General features: G+C 34.8%; 1 protein-coding gene across 5 annotated transcripts in view; it reads right to left on the minus strand.

The window, feature by feature from the left end:
- The window catches only part of Sarm (sterile alpha and armadillo motif), a 197,003-nt gene that overhangs the window by 35,391 nt on the left and 144,292 nt on the right, over window positions 1–17,320 (minus strand). The window contains exon 1 of one of the 5 annotated variants that reach the window (XM_089634259.1): window positions 16,234–17,019. The exons of the other annotated variants lie outside the window; for them this stretch is intronic. Within the exon in view, the coding sequence (XP_089490385.1) occupies window positions 16,234–16,236 (3 nt within the window). The 5' untranslated portion in view covers window positions 16,237–17,019. Of the gene's footprint in view, window positions 1–16,233; window positions 17,020–17,320 lie in introns of those variants that run through there. 5 annotated transcript variants of the gene reach the window in all.

The following is a 17,320-nucleotide window of genomic DNA, read 5'->3' on the forward strand; positions in this document are numbered from 1 at the left end:
ATGACGGAATAATAAAACATGCAAACACCTCAGTACAAGTTCTCGTAGTGAGGTGTTCAGAACATTTCTACTAACCCATACAAATACTGATTATTAACATGAGAACAACTCAGGACAGGTTCTCCTAGTGCGGTGTTCACAACACTTCTACTAACCCATACAGATTTAACAAATTAAACAAATAACAATTTCAGAAACCTCCACTTTCACAGTCGACGGCAATTTAAATTAACAAAATGTAAAAAATACTAAAAATAAAATAAAATAATAATTAAAAATAAATAAATAAAAATGATAACAACTAACAATTTGTAGGCTTTTTAAGACAGTTAAAATACAGTTAAATTAAAATAAAAACTATAGCAGACTTAAGGTCATGCGATGACCAGTGTTTTTTGATATAGTGTCCTCTGCGTGCAGTTTTATCTTTTATAAGCATAAACTTTTTGATATAAGTGTGTTTGTCGGAAGTGACTTGCCAGGTAAGTATGTTTTGGTATCTTTTCTAAATAACAAATGTAGATCCTAGGAAATAAATTGTACAGCGCCCTTGAGGTGATTTTTCACAAAAACGGCGCTCTACAAATTATCCAATTATTATTATTATTATTATTAGATACTGATTATTAACATGAGAACAACTCAGGACAGGTTCTCCTAGTGCGGTGTTCACAACACTTCTACTAGCCCATACAGATATTGATTATTAACATCCTTGTATAACTTATACTACTTATTATGTAAACTGTATGTTACAGAATAGAAATGAATTAATAAAAATTAAATATAAAAAACGGTAGTAGGATTTTTACTGATTTATGTAACATAAATAATTGACGTTAGCAATGATATTTTTAAAAGGAAACTTACCTTTTTCTGTCACTATTTTTAATTTGGGTGATCCTAATCAAAGATTTTCAACGATTATCCTAAATTTTGATTGACCGCACAATAACTGCTTTACAGCTGTCCCAAGAAACACTGATAAATAAAAAATACTTTATTTAGATAAGATTAGGGATTTGCACTAGTTTGGTCTATTTATGTCATGTTGATTTATATAGGTTTACAATTGGTTCTTTTAAAAACTACACTTGAACGTTCAATAGTATACAATAAACGAAATTGACATTTTCATTAAAACAGACAGTGCTATTATTTAGATGACAGGAAATTGTTGTATCTCACTAACTTAATTATTACTTTAAAACGCCTTAAATGAACCTTGACTGTGAAGTGAAATTCATTGAATGTCATATATAAGCCTCAAGCACCACTCCTATACAACTTCTTATCGTATTCCTTATCATGAACGTTCTGGTTCTAACTTTGATAAACCGAAACATCCAATAAAGAATTACACGGCTATTCCGAGAACGTATCTTTAAAATTGCTTAAATTTCCTGGATTTCATTAATTAAAAGTTTAAGACACAGTGAGATTAGTCCATTCCAATTAACAGATGCCCTAATAAACAAAAATGTAAAGCCTCGTTATAACATTATTCTAAGAATTTGAAAAGTTAGACAAACACAAACTCACAGGTTACTTGCTATTTCTCAGGTGTTAAGATGCGCATTATTCAAATAGATAATCAGATGATATGTTGATAATAGTCGGCGAAATGAATGTAGGCGGGATTTCCCGGAACTGTGACATGGGATCGCCCGCCCTACCCAGTTGGCTAATGCCGCCTACTTCATTTCAGGCACGTACGGATTTGGTTTCAGTAGTATCTGCTTTTCCTGCAGCAGGTATTTTAGCAATGACTGATAAGTCACGGATAGTTTTATGTCTAATGTAAATAGTGAATATTGGAAACCTGAATGCAGATGTATATGATAAATTATTCAAACATCCTCAAAGGAGATATCTCCTATACAGGGTTTATCGGCACGTACCCGACAAACTTTAACCAGCTATTCCTTAGCACATTTGGAGTAAAAAATGTTATGGGCACTTTGCTGTCCGGTAACATTTTTTTTTAATAAAAAATTTACTATTCATATTTTCACCACATGTCACCACTGTTTTATCCTTTGTCACAGTTTGAAAACCCCTCTGGCAATATTTTATTCGAGTTTCGTTGAATAATATACGTACGTGCCTACATTGGCGCGCTTTTACAATCACAACGAAATGGCATGGCACCATTCGTCTCATTTTTAACTATTATTATTTAGTGTGTATGAAAGAGCGAAGACGCTTTTTGACACACTTGCTAATAACATCTGTTGAACACGAGAAACAAATCCAATGACAGTGACGTAGTGTGGAATTTTATAATTTTTTGTTTTTAATTGAAAAAAAATGTTACCGGACAGCAAAGTGCCCATAGTTTGTTTTACTCCAAATGTGCTAAGGAATAGCTGGTTAAAGTTTGTCGGGTACGTGCCGATACACCCTGTATACTTCTGATTCTTTTGTACTTTCATGCTTGATCTTATTATTATACGTTTTTATGGGTTTTATTATGTATTAATTAACTACCCTCAAATGAGACATATTATATTCTTTTGATCACTACATTATATCAAATTTGTTCTGTATAAATTCTATGTAACATTTCTCCTTTAAATCAGGTTATCTCTTCTATATTATTTATTTATTACCCGTCTCCGAACAGACGTTGTCTAGTGAGACGGGTAACTTACCTACCAACATTGTCAAAAAACTTTTTTCAATAAAATAAACGATCGGGTTGCCGTCAAACAAACAGTCAGGATAATAATATGTGACACGCAAGTGGATCTAATAAGAAGTTGAGAATGTCCCTGGGAGACATGGAATGATCAAGGTAATCATAACAGTCAGTAATAAAAATGTAGGATTATAAAATGACTCAAGAAGCTTTTATAGTGCTATCTGCCTACGGAGAGTAATGTTGTTTAAAAAATGTATTTTTATATTTCGCGGAAAAATATGTAAATTTTTTGCACGATTCGTGTTAATTTGTATCAACCATCTCCACGGTGCGGTGTCTGCAGTCAACATTAATAATGGACCAAGAACAAAACACAGCAGGAGTTCATTTTCAAAGGTCAAGGACGTGCATTATAGCGAGCGTGCAGGGATCAATTTGTCATTGTCATGCCGATATAATGTATGACTTAGCGTGCGAAGAGATTCCACTGGCTGGAACAATCATCATCCATCAGTAGGTGTTGTCTGTCTACAATACGTAACGAGTAACAATACAGACTGTTGTCCGCGTGTCGGTGTGAATGTGTAGTGTATATTGTGTTTGGAATCAGCCTGTCTGAAAACGGAAGTGCGAGACGTCATGGAGCGACCGACGCTGCCCGGCGCCCGGCGCCCGTCACACGACGCGTCACGGCGCTGTAGTTACCCGAACGTAAACATTGACACATCGGGTTCTGTCTGCTTACAGCTGTGATCAGTGCTCGGAGCTGGATTACAGAACAGTAAATAATTTATGGTTAGTCCTGCTGTTATTTAATTTAACGCAACGTCTTTCCGACGATTCTGGAAGCAGAAATTTCATTGGTAGATTTCTGCAATATAAATCTTTACGCAAAAGCAACTACACGATTACATAAGTACTTTTATCGGTAGTTTTTGTTCTCAAACGTTTTCAGGTTAACAATTAATTAATTTATTTATTTATAGAATACATGATAATACAATAATACATTTTCTTACATGTGATACATTAAATCACCACACTAGGCGACTGCCTGTCTCGTGGCGACCAATGGTATATAGTTAGTATGTGAGGTCTAGTGTTAACATATGAATTAAATATTTATACATGTTTAAAGTATGAAAGATTATATTAGAATGAATTATAATGGAAATAGAAAATATAAAAATGTTAAAGTAGAAAGCAGAAGACAAAAAAAAAGGAAAATAAAAAGAATAAAGAAGAAATAAAAATAAAAGAAAAACAAAAAAATAAAAAATTTAGAAGTCTAAGACATGCTATTATGCAGGAAAAGATCAAATACACAACTCTCTTTTCTGGTTGTGTAAGTGTACATGCATGTATGAGCGCGTAAATACGCGTGTACACGCATACATCCACACACACACTTATTCATATTTATAGATGCATACATATTCATACAAAGATATACAAATATATACAAATATATATGTATACATACATACGTACACATATATATATGTATGCATACATACATACACACATATACACATGCCTACTTGTACATAGTTGTTTATTAACTATCTGAGAATGAGAAACAAGTGATTAACACTGTCACAATCATTATACATCAAAATTAAATAAATACAGAACATTTCAATATAGGTTTGTTAAAAATACTTTATTTTGTACAATATTTTACAAATCTTTAATTATTTACGTTCTAAAAATATTTTATTTTCGTATCCGTTACTACAATATTTGTTGAACCGCAATTGAACATAAATAAAGAAATAATAATTTGGAGATATTTTCACCAGAAACTCATACACTGTGGACTTTAAACATAGAGACACTTCGTATCATAATAAATATGACGTTCCTAACTGATAATCTAACACTTCAAACGATGCATCTACGTACGTAGAACTCAAAATAAATAACGCTACTGCGCTATGTAAGATAGCAGATTCGATGACACATTTAATATTACATTATCAGAGACATGTCTTTAAACTCCTAAATACGGCGAATCAGTAGACACATAATAATATATTTTATAAATAAATATAGTTGTCACCTTCCACCGGAAAAGGGCGCGATCTTAAACCCTTTTGGGTCGCTAACCTGTGGGAGATAGTGGCTACTGGCTGTTGACTAGTCCGCTGGTGGAAGTGGACACTGTGGCTACCTGTTTGGTCTGCTAACCTATCGGAGATAGTGGCTACTGGCTGTTGACTAGTCCGCTAGTGGAAGTGAACGCAGTGGCTACCTGTTTGGTCTGCTAACCTATCGGAGATAGTGGCTACTGGCTGTTGACTAGTCCGCTAGTGGAAGTGAACGCAGTGGCTACCTGTTTGGTCTGCTAACCTATCGGAGATAGTGGATACTGGCTGTTGACTAGTCCGCTAGTGGAAGTGAACACAGTGGCTACCTGTTTGGTCTGCTAACCTATCGGAGATAGTGGATACTGGCTGTTGACTAGTCCGCTAGTGGAAGTCGACACAGTTGCTACTTTTCCACCACATTAGCTTCTTCTAGATGAAATAAGGTTATTAAGTTAAGAAACAAAGATTGTAACGCTATGTGTGGAACAGTGGCGGCGCGTGACTTTTGGGTTACTAGAGTGATAATATTATAAAAAATTGCTTAATTGATGTTGTTGTAGCTGAAAACGATTTTTTTTTTCGAAAAATTGATTTTTTGTATGAAGATTTTCAGGAATTCCGTGCGGCGCACGGTTATACTGGAATTTCCTGAAAATCTTCATGCAAGAATCGATTTTCTAAAAAAAAAAAAAAATATCATTTTCAGCTATAACAACATCAGAAATGCCATTTTTTTATATTAGCACTTTAGTACACCCAAAAGTCACGAGCCGCCACTGGTGTGGAATCAGAATGGCATATATTTATTTAATTATAGTGTACACCCATGTAGGCCTCTTTTAGACGTATAATATACATAATAATTTAAGGAAAAAAAATAGTAATTATAAAGTACAATTTGCTATTAAAATTATATAGAACCCATTCAGAAGGATCATGCTAAAAATAATAATAATTATTATTATTAATAAAGTATGTTTTTATAGCCTTCATGTAACAACGAGTACATCTACTAAATAAAATTAATATGTATTTGTATTAGTATTTCTTAACTATTTTAAAACTTATTCTTCAGTAACTTTTAAATGTTATACCTATCAACAAAGATAATACTAATAAATCTAAACTAAAGATGAAACAGAACAAGACACAGAAAAATTAAAAAAATATAAAGGTCTCAACTGTGAATAGATCCCAGGATCTCTGATTTAACCACTCGACCAATTGGGACCTAATTATTATGTGTCATATTTCAAATTCAGAATTAGTTGCAAGATAATATTGTTAATTCGAAATTTGAAATATGAGATCGACAAACATTACGTAAAATAATTAAATCCCAATGGTGGAGTGATTATAGACGATGTACCGGTAAGATAGATATTCTGGGTTCTATTCCGAATTGAGACCGTTATCTTTTTTATTTTTCTTTGTCTTATTCTGTTTCGTTTAGATTGGTATTATATTCTTCTTCAAAGATCTACTTATTTATTGCTTCATATGTGTGTGTTATTATGTTAATAACCAAGAAAGTATGAAACAAACTGTTGTTTCCACGAACATAAACATATAATTGAACTTGTAATGATTAGGTATGTATGCGTGTTGATATGATAATGTTTCGTTCGAAGTATATGTGTACTGGAAGATATTGTGTATTGAGTATTACAGCGGCTGTACAAAGAATATTATTAAATTTATGTATCGGATGCGTTGCGAGTTGATTTTATTATCGGAATCATTATTTACATATATTTTTTATAATATCTATCTACCGACTACTCGCTAGTTCAATTAAAGGCGATGCACAACGTCGTGTTATATTTTAAATCGAGCCGCTATCAATAACACACCTTACGTAGATGGAGATAAGGCTTAAATTCCCGCTTAACACCATCCACCTGTCTTGATTTATGCAAGAAAAAAACATGGTCAAAAAGTGCCTTTTATTTTATTTTGTGGATGTTCAGGCACAAATATTTAAATTTTTTTCGGTCATTTTATAAATAACTTAATTTTCCACATTATACAATAAAACCATAACCGAAAATGGGTTCGTAAGTAGGAGATTTTCAACTTTAAAGAAGTTTTCATAGGCCTTATACATTATTTTTTTCTGGGCTTATAAAAAGACTTATCTAAAAAATACTCGATTATTTCAAAGGCCAAAATGTATTTTACTCGCAGTATTTAATTAAAGCATCTGAAACATTTCTAAACGACCAAATTTTCAAACCAAAAACACATGATTTTGCATTACTACGTAGTGCATCGCCTTAATGTAATAATTAGCTAAGCCCGTCGTTCCACGGGTCGGAAAGCAAATTTGACGGCCTCCGTGGTTGAGGGGTAAGGGGCTCTCGACTAGCAAGCTGGTGGTCGCGTGTTCAAATCCCGGCGTACGTAAGTAAATTTCATTTGATTAATTTGTGTTAATTCTCAATTTACTCATTTGAAATAATATATAGTATATTTTCGGCACGTTCCAGAGTGAGATATACTCTCAGCATCGCCCTGGTGTAATTGAAACGTCGTTTGAAATGGCTTTGGCCGTGTTTGGTGACCAGATCTGAATAGCCAAGTAACTTCACCACCTTCCTCTTTCCCATCTCCTTTCCCTCCCCATTACCTTTAGCCTCACAATATGCCGTAAGCTCACCGGCGGTTGGAAGCAGTTGGTACTCTTGTGCGGCTTGATTTATTTTTTAAATAACCGAATTCTACAAGACCCTGCGCAGAAAATTAAGTTCGCCATAGTAAGTGTTCGGTTCAGTGTGGAACTTTTCTGCGCAGGGTCTTACAGCATTTGATTTATGTCGTTTGCTTACCGACCCGTGGGACAACGGGTTAAGCTAATGTTTTGATGGATCCAAAAAGTGTTAATCATATTTATCTGCAACACTAATTATTCACTATTGACGCTTCTCTACTAGTCATATTTATGTTGCATTGTCACAACATGAAACATCCTATGGTGTAGGTACTGGCAGATATAAAATAATTTAACAACATCATCATCTATCTATGGTATATTGAAGTGGTGAATTATGACGGGTACGAGATACAATAAAAATCTACTCTGTCCATACTAGGTACATACAATTGAATAGAAAAATTAATGATTTTTTTTATATGTACTATGTCAAAGCGATTGACACTTCGTTAATTCAATTAAATCCGTGAAATAAATCTTGAATATGACACAATCTATCTGTACAGGGTGTATCGGCACGTACCCGACAAACTTTAACCAGCTATTCCTTAGCACATTTGGAGTAAAAAATGTTATGGGCACTTTGCTGTCCGGTAACATTTTTTTTAATAAAAAAAATATTATTCATATTTTCACCACATGTCACCAATGTTTTAGCCTTTGTCAAAGTTTGAAAACCCATCTGGCAATATTTTGTTCGAGTTTCGTTGAATAATGTACGTACGTACCTACGTTGGCGCGCTTTTACAATCACAACGAAATGGCACGGCACCATTCGTCTCATTTTTAACTATTATTATTTAGTGTGTACGAAAGAGCGAGGACACTTTTTGACACACTTGCTAATAACAGCTGCTGAACACGAGATACAATGCAAATGACAGTGACGGAGTGTGGATTTTTTATTTATTTTTTGTTTTTAATGGAAAAAAAAATGTTACCGGACAGCAAAGCGCCCATAACATTTTTTACTCCAAATGTGCTGAGGAATAGCTGGTTAAAGTTTGTCGGGTACTTGCCGATACACCCTGTATATAAACATTCACTTTTATATATATAAATTAATGATTCTGTGTTTGTGCCCACTAGACTCCAAAACTAATGGACCGATATCGCTGAAAGTTTCAAGGTTGATTCTTATTAGTGCCAGGATTGTTTAGAGATGATTTTGAATGTTAGAAGAAGTCGGGGACGCCCGAGGAAAGCATGACACGATCAAGTGAACAAATACAAATACTTATGTTCGGTCAAAACTTTAACCAAACCATTCATAAGCGACGCCGGGTACGCGTCAGCTGGTACACGATAAAACAGTCGGGGGGCTTCATCGCGTCTTTGTTATTGATGACATCGGCTGACCCCGTGACACCTTGCGGCGATGATCGGTGATCATAATGATAATCATGATCATTTTTCACCACTATGATGACGTGTGACGTCACTTCATCGCTCTGCGCTTAGTTGTTCTGTGACGACAGTTCTTTAAATGAAATTGTATGACGAATGATATTTCAGACAATAATAACTATTAACTAATTACTCGACTAACTAGTTTTGTGTTGGTGTAATACAGCGTAGAACGCTTCTAGAACGCTTGTCAAGATAATTGTTATGACTTCTTTGAACATTAGTTATAGTATTAAAATAAACTATTCACGTTTTTGCACACACCAATAAGCCATTCGGGCAATCTGATTGAATAATTCATGTTTTTTTTATTATTTTTTTTTATTTGGTACAATATTTTTTTACCTTTCAAAGTTTTCCTGTAATGTTGGCCTCACTGGGTGGCTTGCCCGTGCTGAGGCCTTCATTTTATAATATGAAAATATAATCTAAATACAATCTACAATATAAGATAAAATAATACATTTAATATATAATCTTGTGTGTTTGTGAGTGATGTGTGTTTATATTGGTTTTGTGTGTTACGTGTAGGTTTTATTTTTATTTTATGCTATGACATTTTGGTAATATTTTCTTTTTTGTTCTTTAATCCATTTTGTAATTTTAATTAATTAATCATGTTTAGAAGACAGCTGTTACGTGTAAATGTTGTGTATGTTTTACCGGTGGTTAAATAGAAGAATTCCAAATAAGAGTCGTTGATAGTAAAGCTCAAGGCAATGAGAAAAGTGAGTATTGCTAATTATAATTATTAAGAAACTAATTTATTAAAAATCTCTTCAAATTATTCGTTAAGGCGATGCCATACGTAGTAATGCAAAATCATGTGTTTTTGGTTTGGAAATTTGGTCGCCTAGAAATGTTTCAAAAGCTTTAATTAAATACTGCGAGAGTATAATACATCTTGGCCTTTGAAATAATCGAGTATTTTTTAGATAAGTCTTTTTATAAGCCCAGAAAAAAATAATGTATAAGGCCTATGAAAACTGCTTTAAAGTTCAAAATCTCCTTCTTACGAACCCATTTTCGGTTATGATTTTATTGTATAATGTGGAAAATTAAGTTATTTATAAAATGATCGAAAAAATATTTAACATTGATGGCTGAACATCCACAAAATAAAATAAAAGGCACTTTTTGGCCATGTTTTTTCCTTGCATAAATCAAAACAGGCGGATGGTGTTAAGCGGGAATTTAAGCCTTATCGCCATCTACGTAAGGGTTGTTATTGATAGCGGCTCAATTTAAAATATTACACGATGTAGTGCATTGCCTTAACAAACGAATTAACAGTTTTGATCACGATGTCAGAACACGTGTTCATGAAAATCCTAATATTTTCGCAATTCGTCATTATATATTATCAAAGCAAATGCAGATGCATGAATACGTGTTCCGATATACTAGAAAATTACTAAAAGTTTCAATCCTATTTTTAACCGGATTATCAATAATTTGAAGAGATTCGCAACACTTATTTTTCTTCGTGGAAGTGAAAATGGTTTATTTTTGCGATTTGTTCTGAAATGATCTTTCGATTTGTATTCTGAACTATTTCCAATCCTTAAAATCTCCACATATTTCACAGCATCCCCAAGGATAGCATTGTAGCAATTCTATATCAACGTCCCAATATCACACTCCTTTGCGACAGATTCAACAGCTAGGAAACAAATACTACAATGTTGTTGATATATTTAGTACATCAATTTCAATATATAAACATACCCTATTGAAGTTTTTTTCATCAAGTAGTGGAATATTTTAATAAAGGTATTTAATTTGACTAGCACATAATAATCTTGTCAACTGAAACAGAAAAAAATATTTTGGATTATTTATGTTTTGTGCCTACATACTGTGTAGATTAAGTTCAGTGATATTTTGACTTTATTTTTTTGCAATTGTTTTAAATAGTCGTTTCCTGCACTATTTTCGTGTATAATTTCGTAAATATTTTTTTATATATATGTATGTAAAAGCCTTGATAGGCGTGAAATAAATAAATAGCACGTGTAAATTAATATAAAAGTTTTTTTAAAGGCCAAGTGTTTTCTGAGCAAATAAACCTCATAATATACAAAACATTACGGAAACTTTATTTGTTATGAAAAATTTTAATAGTCGATCCGGAATAATCCGATGCTATGCATCGTGTATCAAAATCGAAATCACTTGGTTTCTTTGGTTTGTAACGCATGGTTCGAGTTTTTTATAATTTTATTCAACATTCCTAAACACTCACGCCATCGTGCGATAAAAGGTAAATCAGTATGGAAGATAAATACTCCATTGAACTTGTATTGGACTAAAGTTACGGCATCGCGTTGCTGCGTGAGAAATTGCCTCACTTTATGAACAAGGCCATTTTTGTTGACAGAACGTGCGCGCTAATCCGAATATAAAAATAAAGTCATTATCAGATTTGTAATAAAATTTATTGATGTCGCTATTCTGAAATTAAGAGTTTTAATTCATTTTAAATTAGCTGACGTTTTCCCGGCGTTACTGGGGGTTATCCTTAGGAGATAGACATATACCATCCAGGATTTGTCTGTAGGCCTTTTTAAGATATACAATTCCGTACTACATTATTTTGATGTATTTCATCAGGTTTAGACAGCGTTAGCCATGTAGTGCCAGAAAATATAATTTTTCGACTTTATTATAAAACATCGAATTTTCTCTACTTTCTATACATATAATATGCACGTATTATTTATGTAAACCTTCCGGAAAAAAATCTCTAAATGATGGGAAAAACCTTATCAAACTACGTTGCACAGTTTAGAAGAACTAAGCGCACAAACAGACAGACGCGGATAGCGACTTTATTTTATAGTTTTAGAGATACTACATTGGTCAGAGCCAAATAGTCTGTGGCCTCAATATACATATAATGAAAAAGGGAAATGAGATGAAAAATATAGTAGAAATGTTGTTATCTAGTTACTTACCTAGCTGAGACCATTTCTAATGACGTTAAAATACTGAAGGTAGTATTTTCCAGGATGATGCAGATATTATTTCGTCTTCTGGAACAAAGCCTAGTAATATGCTATATTTACATTAAAAATTGTTTTAAAAATCTGAAATTATGCAGTAATAAAAACGATTTAAAAATAATTTTTCATGTAGGCTTCTAATTTACAATTCTCTGGGTTTTGAACCCGTAACCTCTGAGTCCTGAGCAAAATATCTAACTGCCCTCCTACGTACGTCATAAAATTGCCCGCTAACTCAGTATTTATTTAAATGATTAAAGATTGCAAACAAACTGTATACGTATATTTACACTGAAGAATAATTCATTAAGTACTTATTCCAAAAACTCCCATGGCTGCCCAGGTAAAAAACAGTAGGTATAAAAGTAATCGCATTTACATTGCGATGAATGGAGGAGCAGCGAAGGTCCATGTAACGTCACACCCCCTCCAGGTGAGATCGAACCGAGTTGAGATGATTTACCTGCAACATCCGCGTTGGCTCGGATTGTGTCCATTTCTCAGCTAGGTATCAATTCTCACGTAACACTCGCCGGAGTTTCCGAAACCAATGTTGCAAAATAAACTGTTCAAGGAACTAACTTAACCTTCAGCAAGCCAAAACCGCAGAAAACAAAAGATGGGTTCCCGTATGGGGTCACTGAGTTAACCCATGCAATATCAATTAATTTAATTATGTATGTTATGTATAATAAGCTTTTTTCAAATTTGAAAAAAATTAAACATCATATTAATGTGGTACATATTCGTTATGATTTAGTATCTTTATATTCTAATTGGTTTGAATATATGTAGCAACTAGTCACATAATAAAGTAATTATGACCGATGAAAGAGAAACAGACAAGGAAGAAGGAAGTAGAGTTTAGATAGGTTTTGGTTACAAAATAGTGATATTGTTTCACAACAAAGTACAAAAAATTATAATATGCTGTTATTAGAAGAATTGCAAGAGTGGGGTAACTTAGTTACCCCTAATGGTTAAGGGACGGTTAATATTCCCATTTAGCACCATTCCACTTAACTTATTTCCTTTATTTTTTATGTGAAACTGCACAAGAGTCCCAACTGCTCCCAGCCGTTATTGAGACTGTGGCATCCCCAATTAGGGTATGTTATGAGGCTGAAGCTAGTGGGGAGGCGAAAAAGATGAGGAAGAGAAAGGTGGGGTAGTAACTGGCTATTAAAATTTGATCATCAAACATTGCCAAAGACATTTCAAGCAACGTTCAACAATTCTGAATAGTTGTCTTACACCAGAGAGTATCTTCCACACTTACTTTAATCCTTCGTGACTTGAAGGAAATTCATTTAAAACTTTCAAAATTTTCCACACTCATTTTCCTACATTCGTAGTCGTAACAACATGTTGGAAAAAACCTCTACCATGATTGGTTGCAATAATTTGAAAAGGATGTCTTTATAAAATAATTATTTTAATAATCTTGTGACGTTTATCTTTGGTTCGTGACTGTGAGTTTAAATACTAAGTTGTGCCATGTAAAACGCTAAACAATGTGCATATCCATTTTGCTTTTAGAATTCGCACCGGGAACATCAAAGCAAAGGAGATTTAACGCAATTATGAATATTAATCGACCCCACTACCTATTGAATATTCATCAAGTATTAAAGATGCATGTATGCTAACTGTTGCATTGCAATGAGTAAATGTCGACGGTTGATAGTTGTTATCGACAGTTTCAGATAATATATTACGTAAACCAATGGAAGTGTCTTAATGATTGTAATTTATGGCAACCATTAAAATACTTATTTAAAACCCATCCAGTAGAAAAATAACCGTGGAGATGAGACTTTCGAGTTATGCACGCGAAGCAAACGCTTGCTTGACGGGTTATTACAGAGGAATGCGGAGACCAACTAGTTCAGTTTTAGTTACCCCAATATTTAGGCCTCCATGGTAGAAAGGTAAGGCTCTCGACTAGCAATCAGGAAGTCGCGGGATCAAATCCCAACGTGTGTAAGTTATTTTTGTTTGTTTCATTTGTGTTATTTCACAACTTATTCATTTAAAATAATATATGGTAAATGTACGTGGAAAATACTCACAGAATCGCTCTGACGTAAGACCTACATTCAGAAGTAAAACGTTGCTTGAAATAGCTTTAGCCGTGTTTGGTGACCAGCTATGAACAGCCAGGCACTTCCCCGCCTATCAATTCCCCATCTCCTTCACCTCCCCACTATGTTCATTCCAATTAGGGATGCCATAGTCTCACAGGCTCCTAACGGTTGAGAGCAGTTGGGACTCTTGTGCGGTTTTACATAAAAAATTAAAGGAAATAAGTTTAATGACGCAAAACGGGAATATTAACTGTCCCTTAACCATGAGGGGTAACCAAGTTACCCCACACTTGCGATTCTTCTAATAACAGCATATTATGATTTTTTTTGTGTATTTTTTTTCCTGTGAATTCCGACTTTTTTCGGCTGTTTACGCTATTCTCCAATCGAATTGACAGATACTCAATAAGAAACTATCGTAAATATCTCTCTTACAATCTTAATGATTATTTAAAATATATTTTCGGAAGTTGCCAGACTGTAAATTGCCTTCATTATTGTGAGTGAAGACGCGATAACATGAACACAACAGGTGACACGGCCTTACACACAAATTAGCTTGTTTGATATTCCGTCTTTTGATTAAAAAATATCTTATAATGTATCAATCTTTCTGACAGTTGAAAACCCATTTTCAAACATTATAGTGAACATCACGGCACAAATAATATCTGCAGACAAAAATTCTCTCAGAATGTACGACGATCAACTATAATAATTGATTTGTTATGTTATTATCTCCAAATCCACAGATTAACTTCTTATCTCGAGTAGGTTAAAAACTAAGCTGGATGTAACGAATAAAAAAATTCAACATTTTCTCTTGTCAATCTTTGGAACACGTTATTTTTTTAATTTGCTATATTCTTGTGTTGATTCAAATTGTGCTTAAAACACCTTCAGTTTAAGATTTGTAATCTACTTTGCTGACTACGCTAATACTAACAACAGAGATTATGTTTGGTGATTCAGCACCATAATGTAGACAAATCTTGCAACCTTCATACTAACTTAAAAACAAACCAATAGTGTCTTAGGAACATTGCCGACAAATACCCGGCACTCATTGAGAAGTATAATCCATCGTCGTCACTATTAAATTCCATGTACCGACCAGGAACACAAGACAAAATGTAACATCCTTCTTCAATACATACACAACCAAAATTTAGACACACTCACCAACTATTGGTTGGTACGTCAATTTTTTTAGGTGCGTAAATTTTATGCTCAAAATTCCAATTGAATTCATTAATTATGTCAGTTTGATGAATCTATTGCATCTAAGTCATTAACATCCTTATTGACAATCCTGCCATCGTTGCCATTATTAAATTCCATGTGCTGAATAGGAACACAAGACAAAATGTAACATTCTTCTGCAATACATACACAACCAACTATCAGACACACTCACTAACCAATAGGATACATGATCTGGGCGGCAAGTTTGGGGGTACTATTGATATATTTACTGACACCATTTATAGAATTAGGCGTAATCTATACCAGCACTTTGTTGAATCCTACAAACTATAGTAGCGTTGGTAATGTACACAGTTTTAGTATTTATCAGTTTAACGTTATTATTTCATGCTTTGTGCATTATTTTCAACAGCTCACTAGGTATATTCTGTTATTATAATCCACGAAAAGCCCAGCTGGGCGTAAAACCAAACAAAATAAAATAATGAACCACAGTAATTTCTCCACTAGTTTATGTATTAATAGCGAAGGATAGTGGAACATAGCATTGGTGCACCAGTGCTGGCCTCTGACTCTGAACCCCACAAGTGATCTCTGGGAGCCGATAAATCCACATCAGCAACTTTATCTCCTTCGAAACCGCCAAAAGAAAAATAAGCGCGAACGGCTAATTAGCTGCACGCTCCACTGACGGGCTAATATCAAGTCATTCGGCAATGAACTGTTCGCTGCGAGAGCTTCCTAAAAAATACTTCAAATTAACACGAATAAGACAGCAAGTTTCGAAGAAATACCAACAAAGAGAAACGATTTAAAACTTTGTTTAGTAATATTATTAATTAGGTACTTGAAAATATATAATTAGATATAAGTTGATAGAAGGTGAACGAGGAAATTAATGAACAATTCGCCAGGTATTTCCGCAAAATCAACCGGAGATTGTAAATCGTGATCAGCTGTCTTTAAGTCGTTACGGTATTAAAAAAACACGGTTTCACTGGTGTTGCAATGAGAAATGGAATTCAAGGTTCACTCGTCGGTTTGTTAGTTCAGATGAAAATAGACAAGTATAAATACAAACCATCCGGATCTGTTTCTCTGTGTGGCCGAAAGGTCTGACAGCACTTAATATGATTGCATGGTATTCATTGCACGCACGGCTCTGGAGACTTGATCAGAAGCCAAGTGGACGGCATTTACTGCCAGGATCACAGATAACAGGATTAGGAGTTACACCACGCCAGAAGGGCGACAAACACTAGACACTTCACTCAGGCGTGAGAGCGATAAGCCACAGGCAACAGGAACAAGCGAGGCAAGCAAGGCAAGGGTTCCTCACTATCACTTACTGTACTCCGCGATGCACTCTCTCGATCGGAGTTCGAATAAGAATGCGGTCTACACAGACGAATGTAATGCTAATATAGAATGAACCGCCAACGCTCAGGTACAAGCCAACCAGTCGCCCAACCTCAGTACCGACACAATGAACGACATTTACAATTTGCACAGCACTCGGAAAGGCGTGCTTTGAACTGAAGCTGAATTAAATAGGCTACCGAATTGATTCACTTTCAAACTGAACAATGTTTATGTTAAGCGACGAGTTTTAATTTAGAGCTAACAGTCGGCCATGCTTCAAGTAACATCGCGAATGTTTACTCCGGTACTTTCAGTGGTAGAAGTCGAGCCGAGTTCACAGGAGCTATTCATCTCACTGCCGCCGCGGGCTAGTTTATATATCAGGCACGGTATCTCTCAGACAGCTCCGCGGAAGGAGAAGCGGTAACTTCAACGGAGATGACATTTAAACACGACAAAAGTTTCCGACAAACGCGGGGCGCTGTAATACAGGCACCACCATTGCCCCCAGCGGCACAATTGATACTGTGCTTGATTGTGTGAGAGTGATAGAGAGAGGCAAAGAGGGACATGAAGAGGAGGTCTCGTAATACTACTCAGTGTACAGAGCGCATGCGCGTCGGAGGAGTGAGAGAGACCTCTATCCTCTGACATGTTTTCAGCGTGACAGACGGGTTTCCGACTAAACTTTTCTGTAAAGTTGTTCTACCGCGGGCGCACGTGTGCTATGCATTCTTTGATTTATGGGCGAGCTGGTTGAAAAGCTTTGGAGTCTGTAACATTCGGGATCAATGTGCTTGGGCTTT

Source organism: Hesperophylax consimilis, chromosome 8, assembly GCF_061612785.1.
Source record: "Hesperophylax consimilis isolate HC1 chromosome 8, BYU_Hcon_1.0, whole genome shotgun sequence".
In the NCBI taxonomy this organism is placed as follows: domain Eukaryota; kingdom Metazoa; phylum Arthropoda; class Insecta; order Trichoptera; family Limnephilidae; genus Hesperophylax; species Hesperophylax consimilis.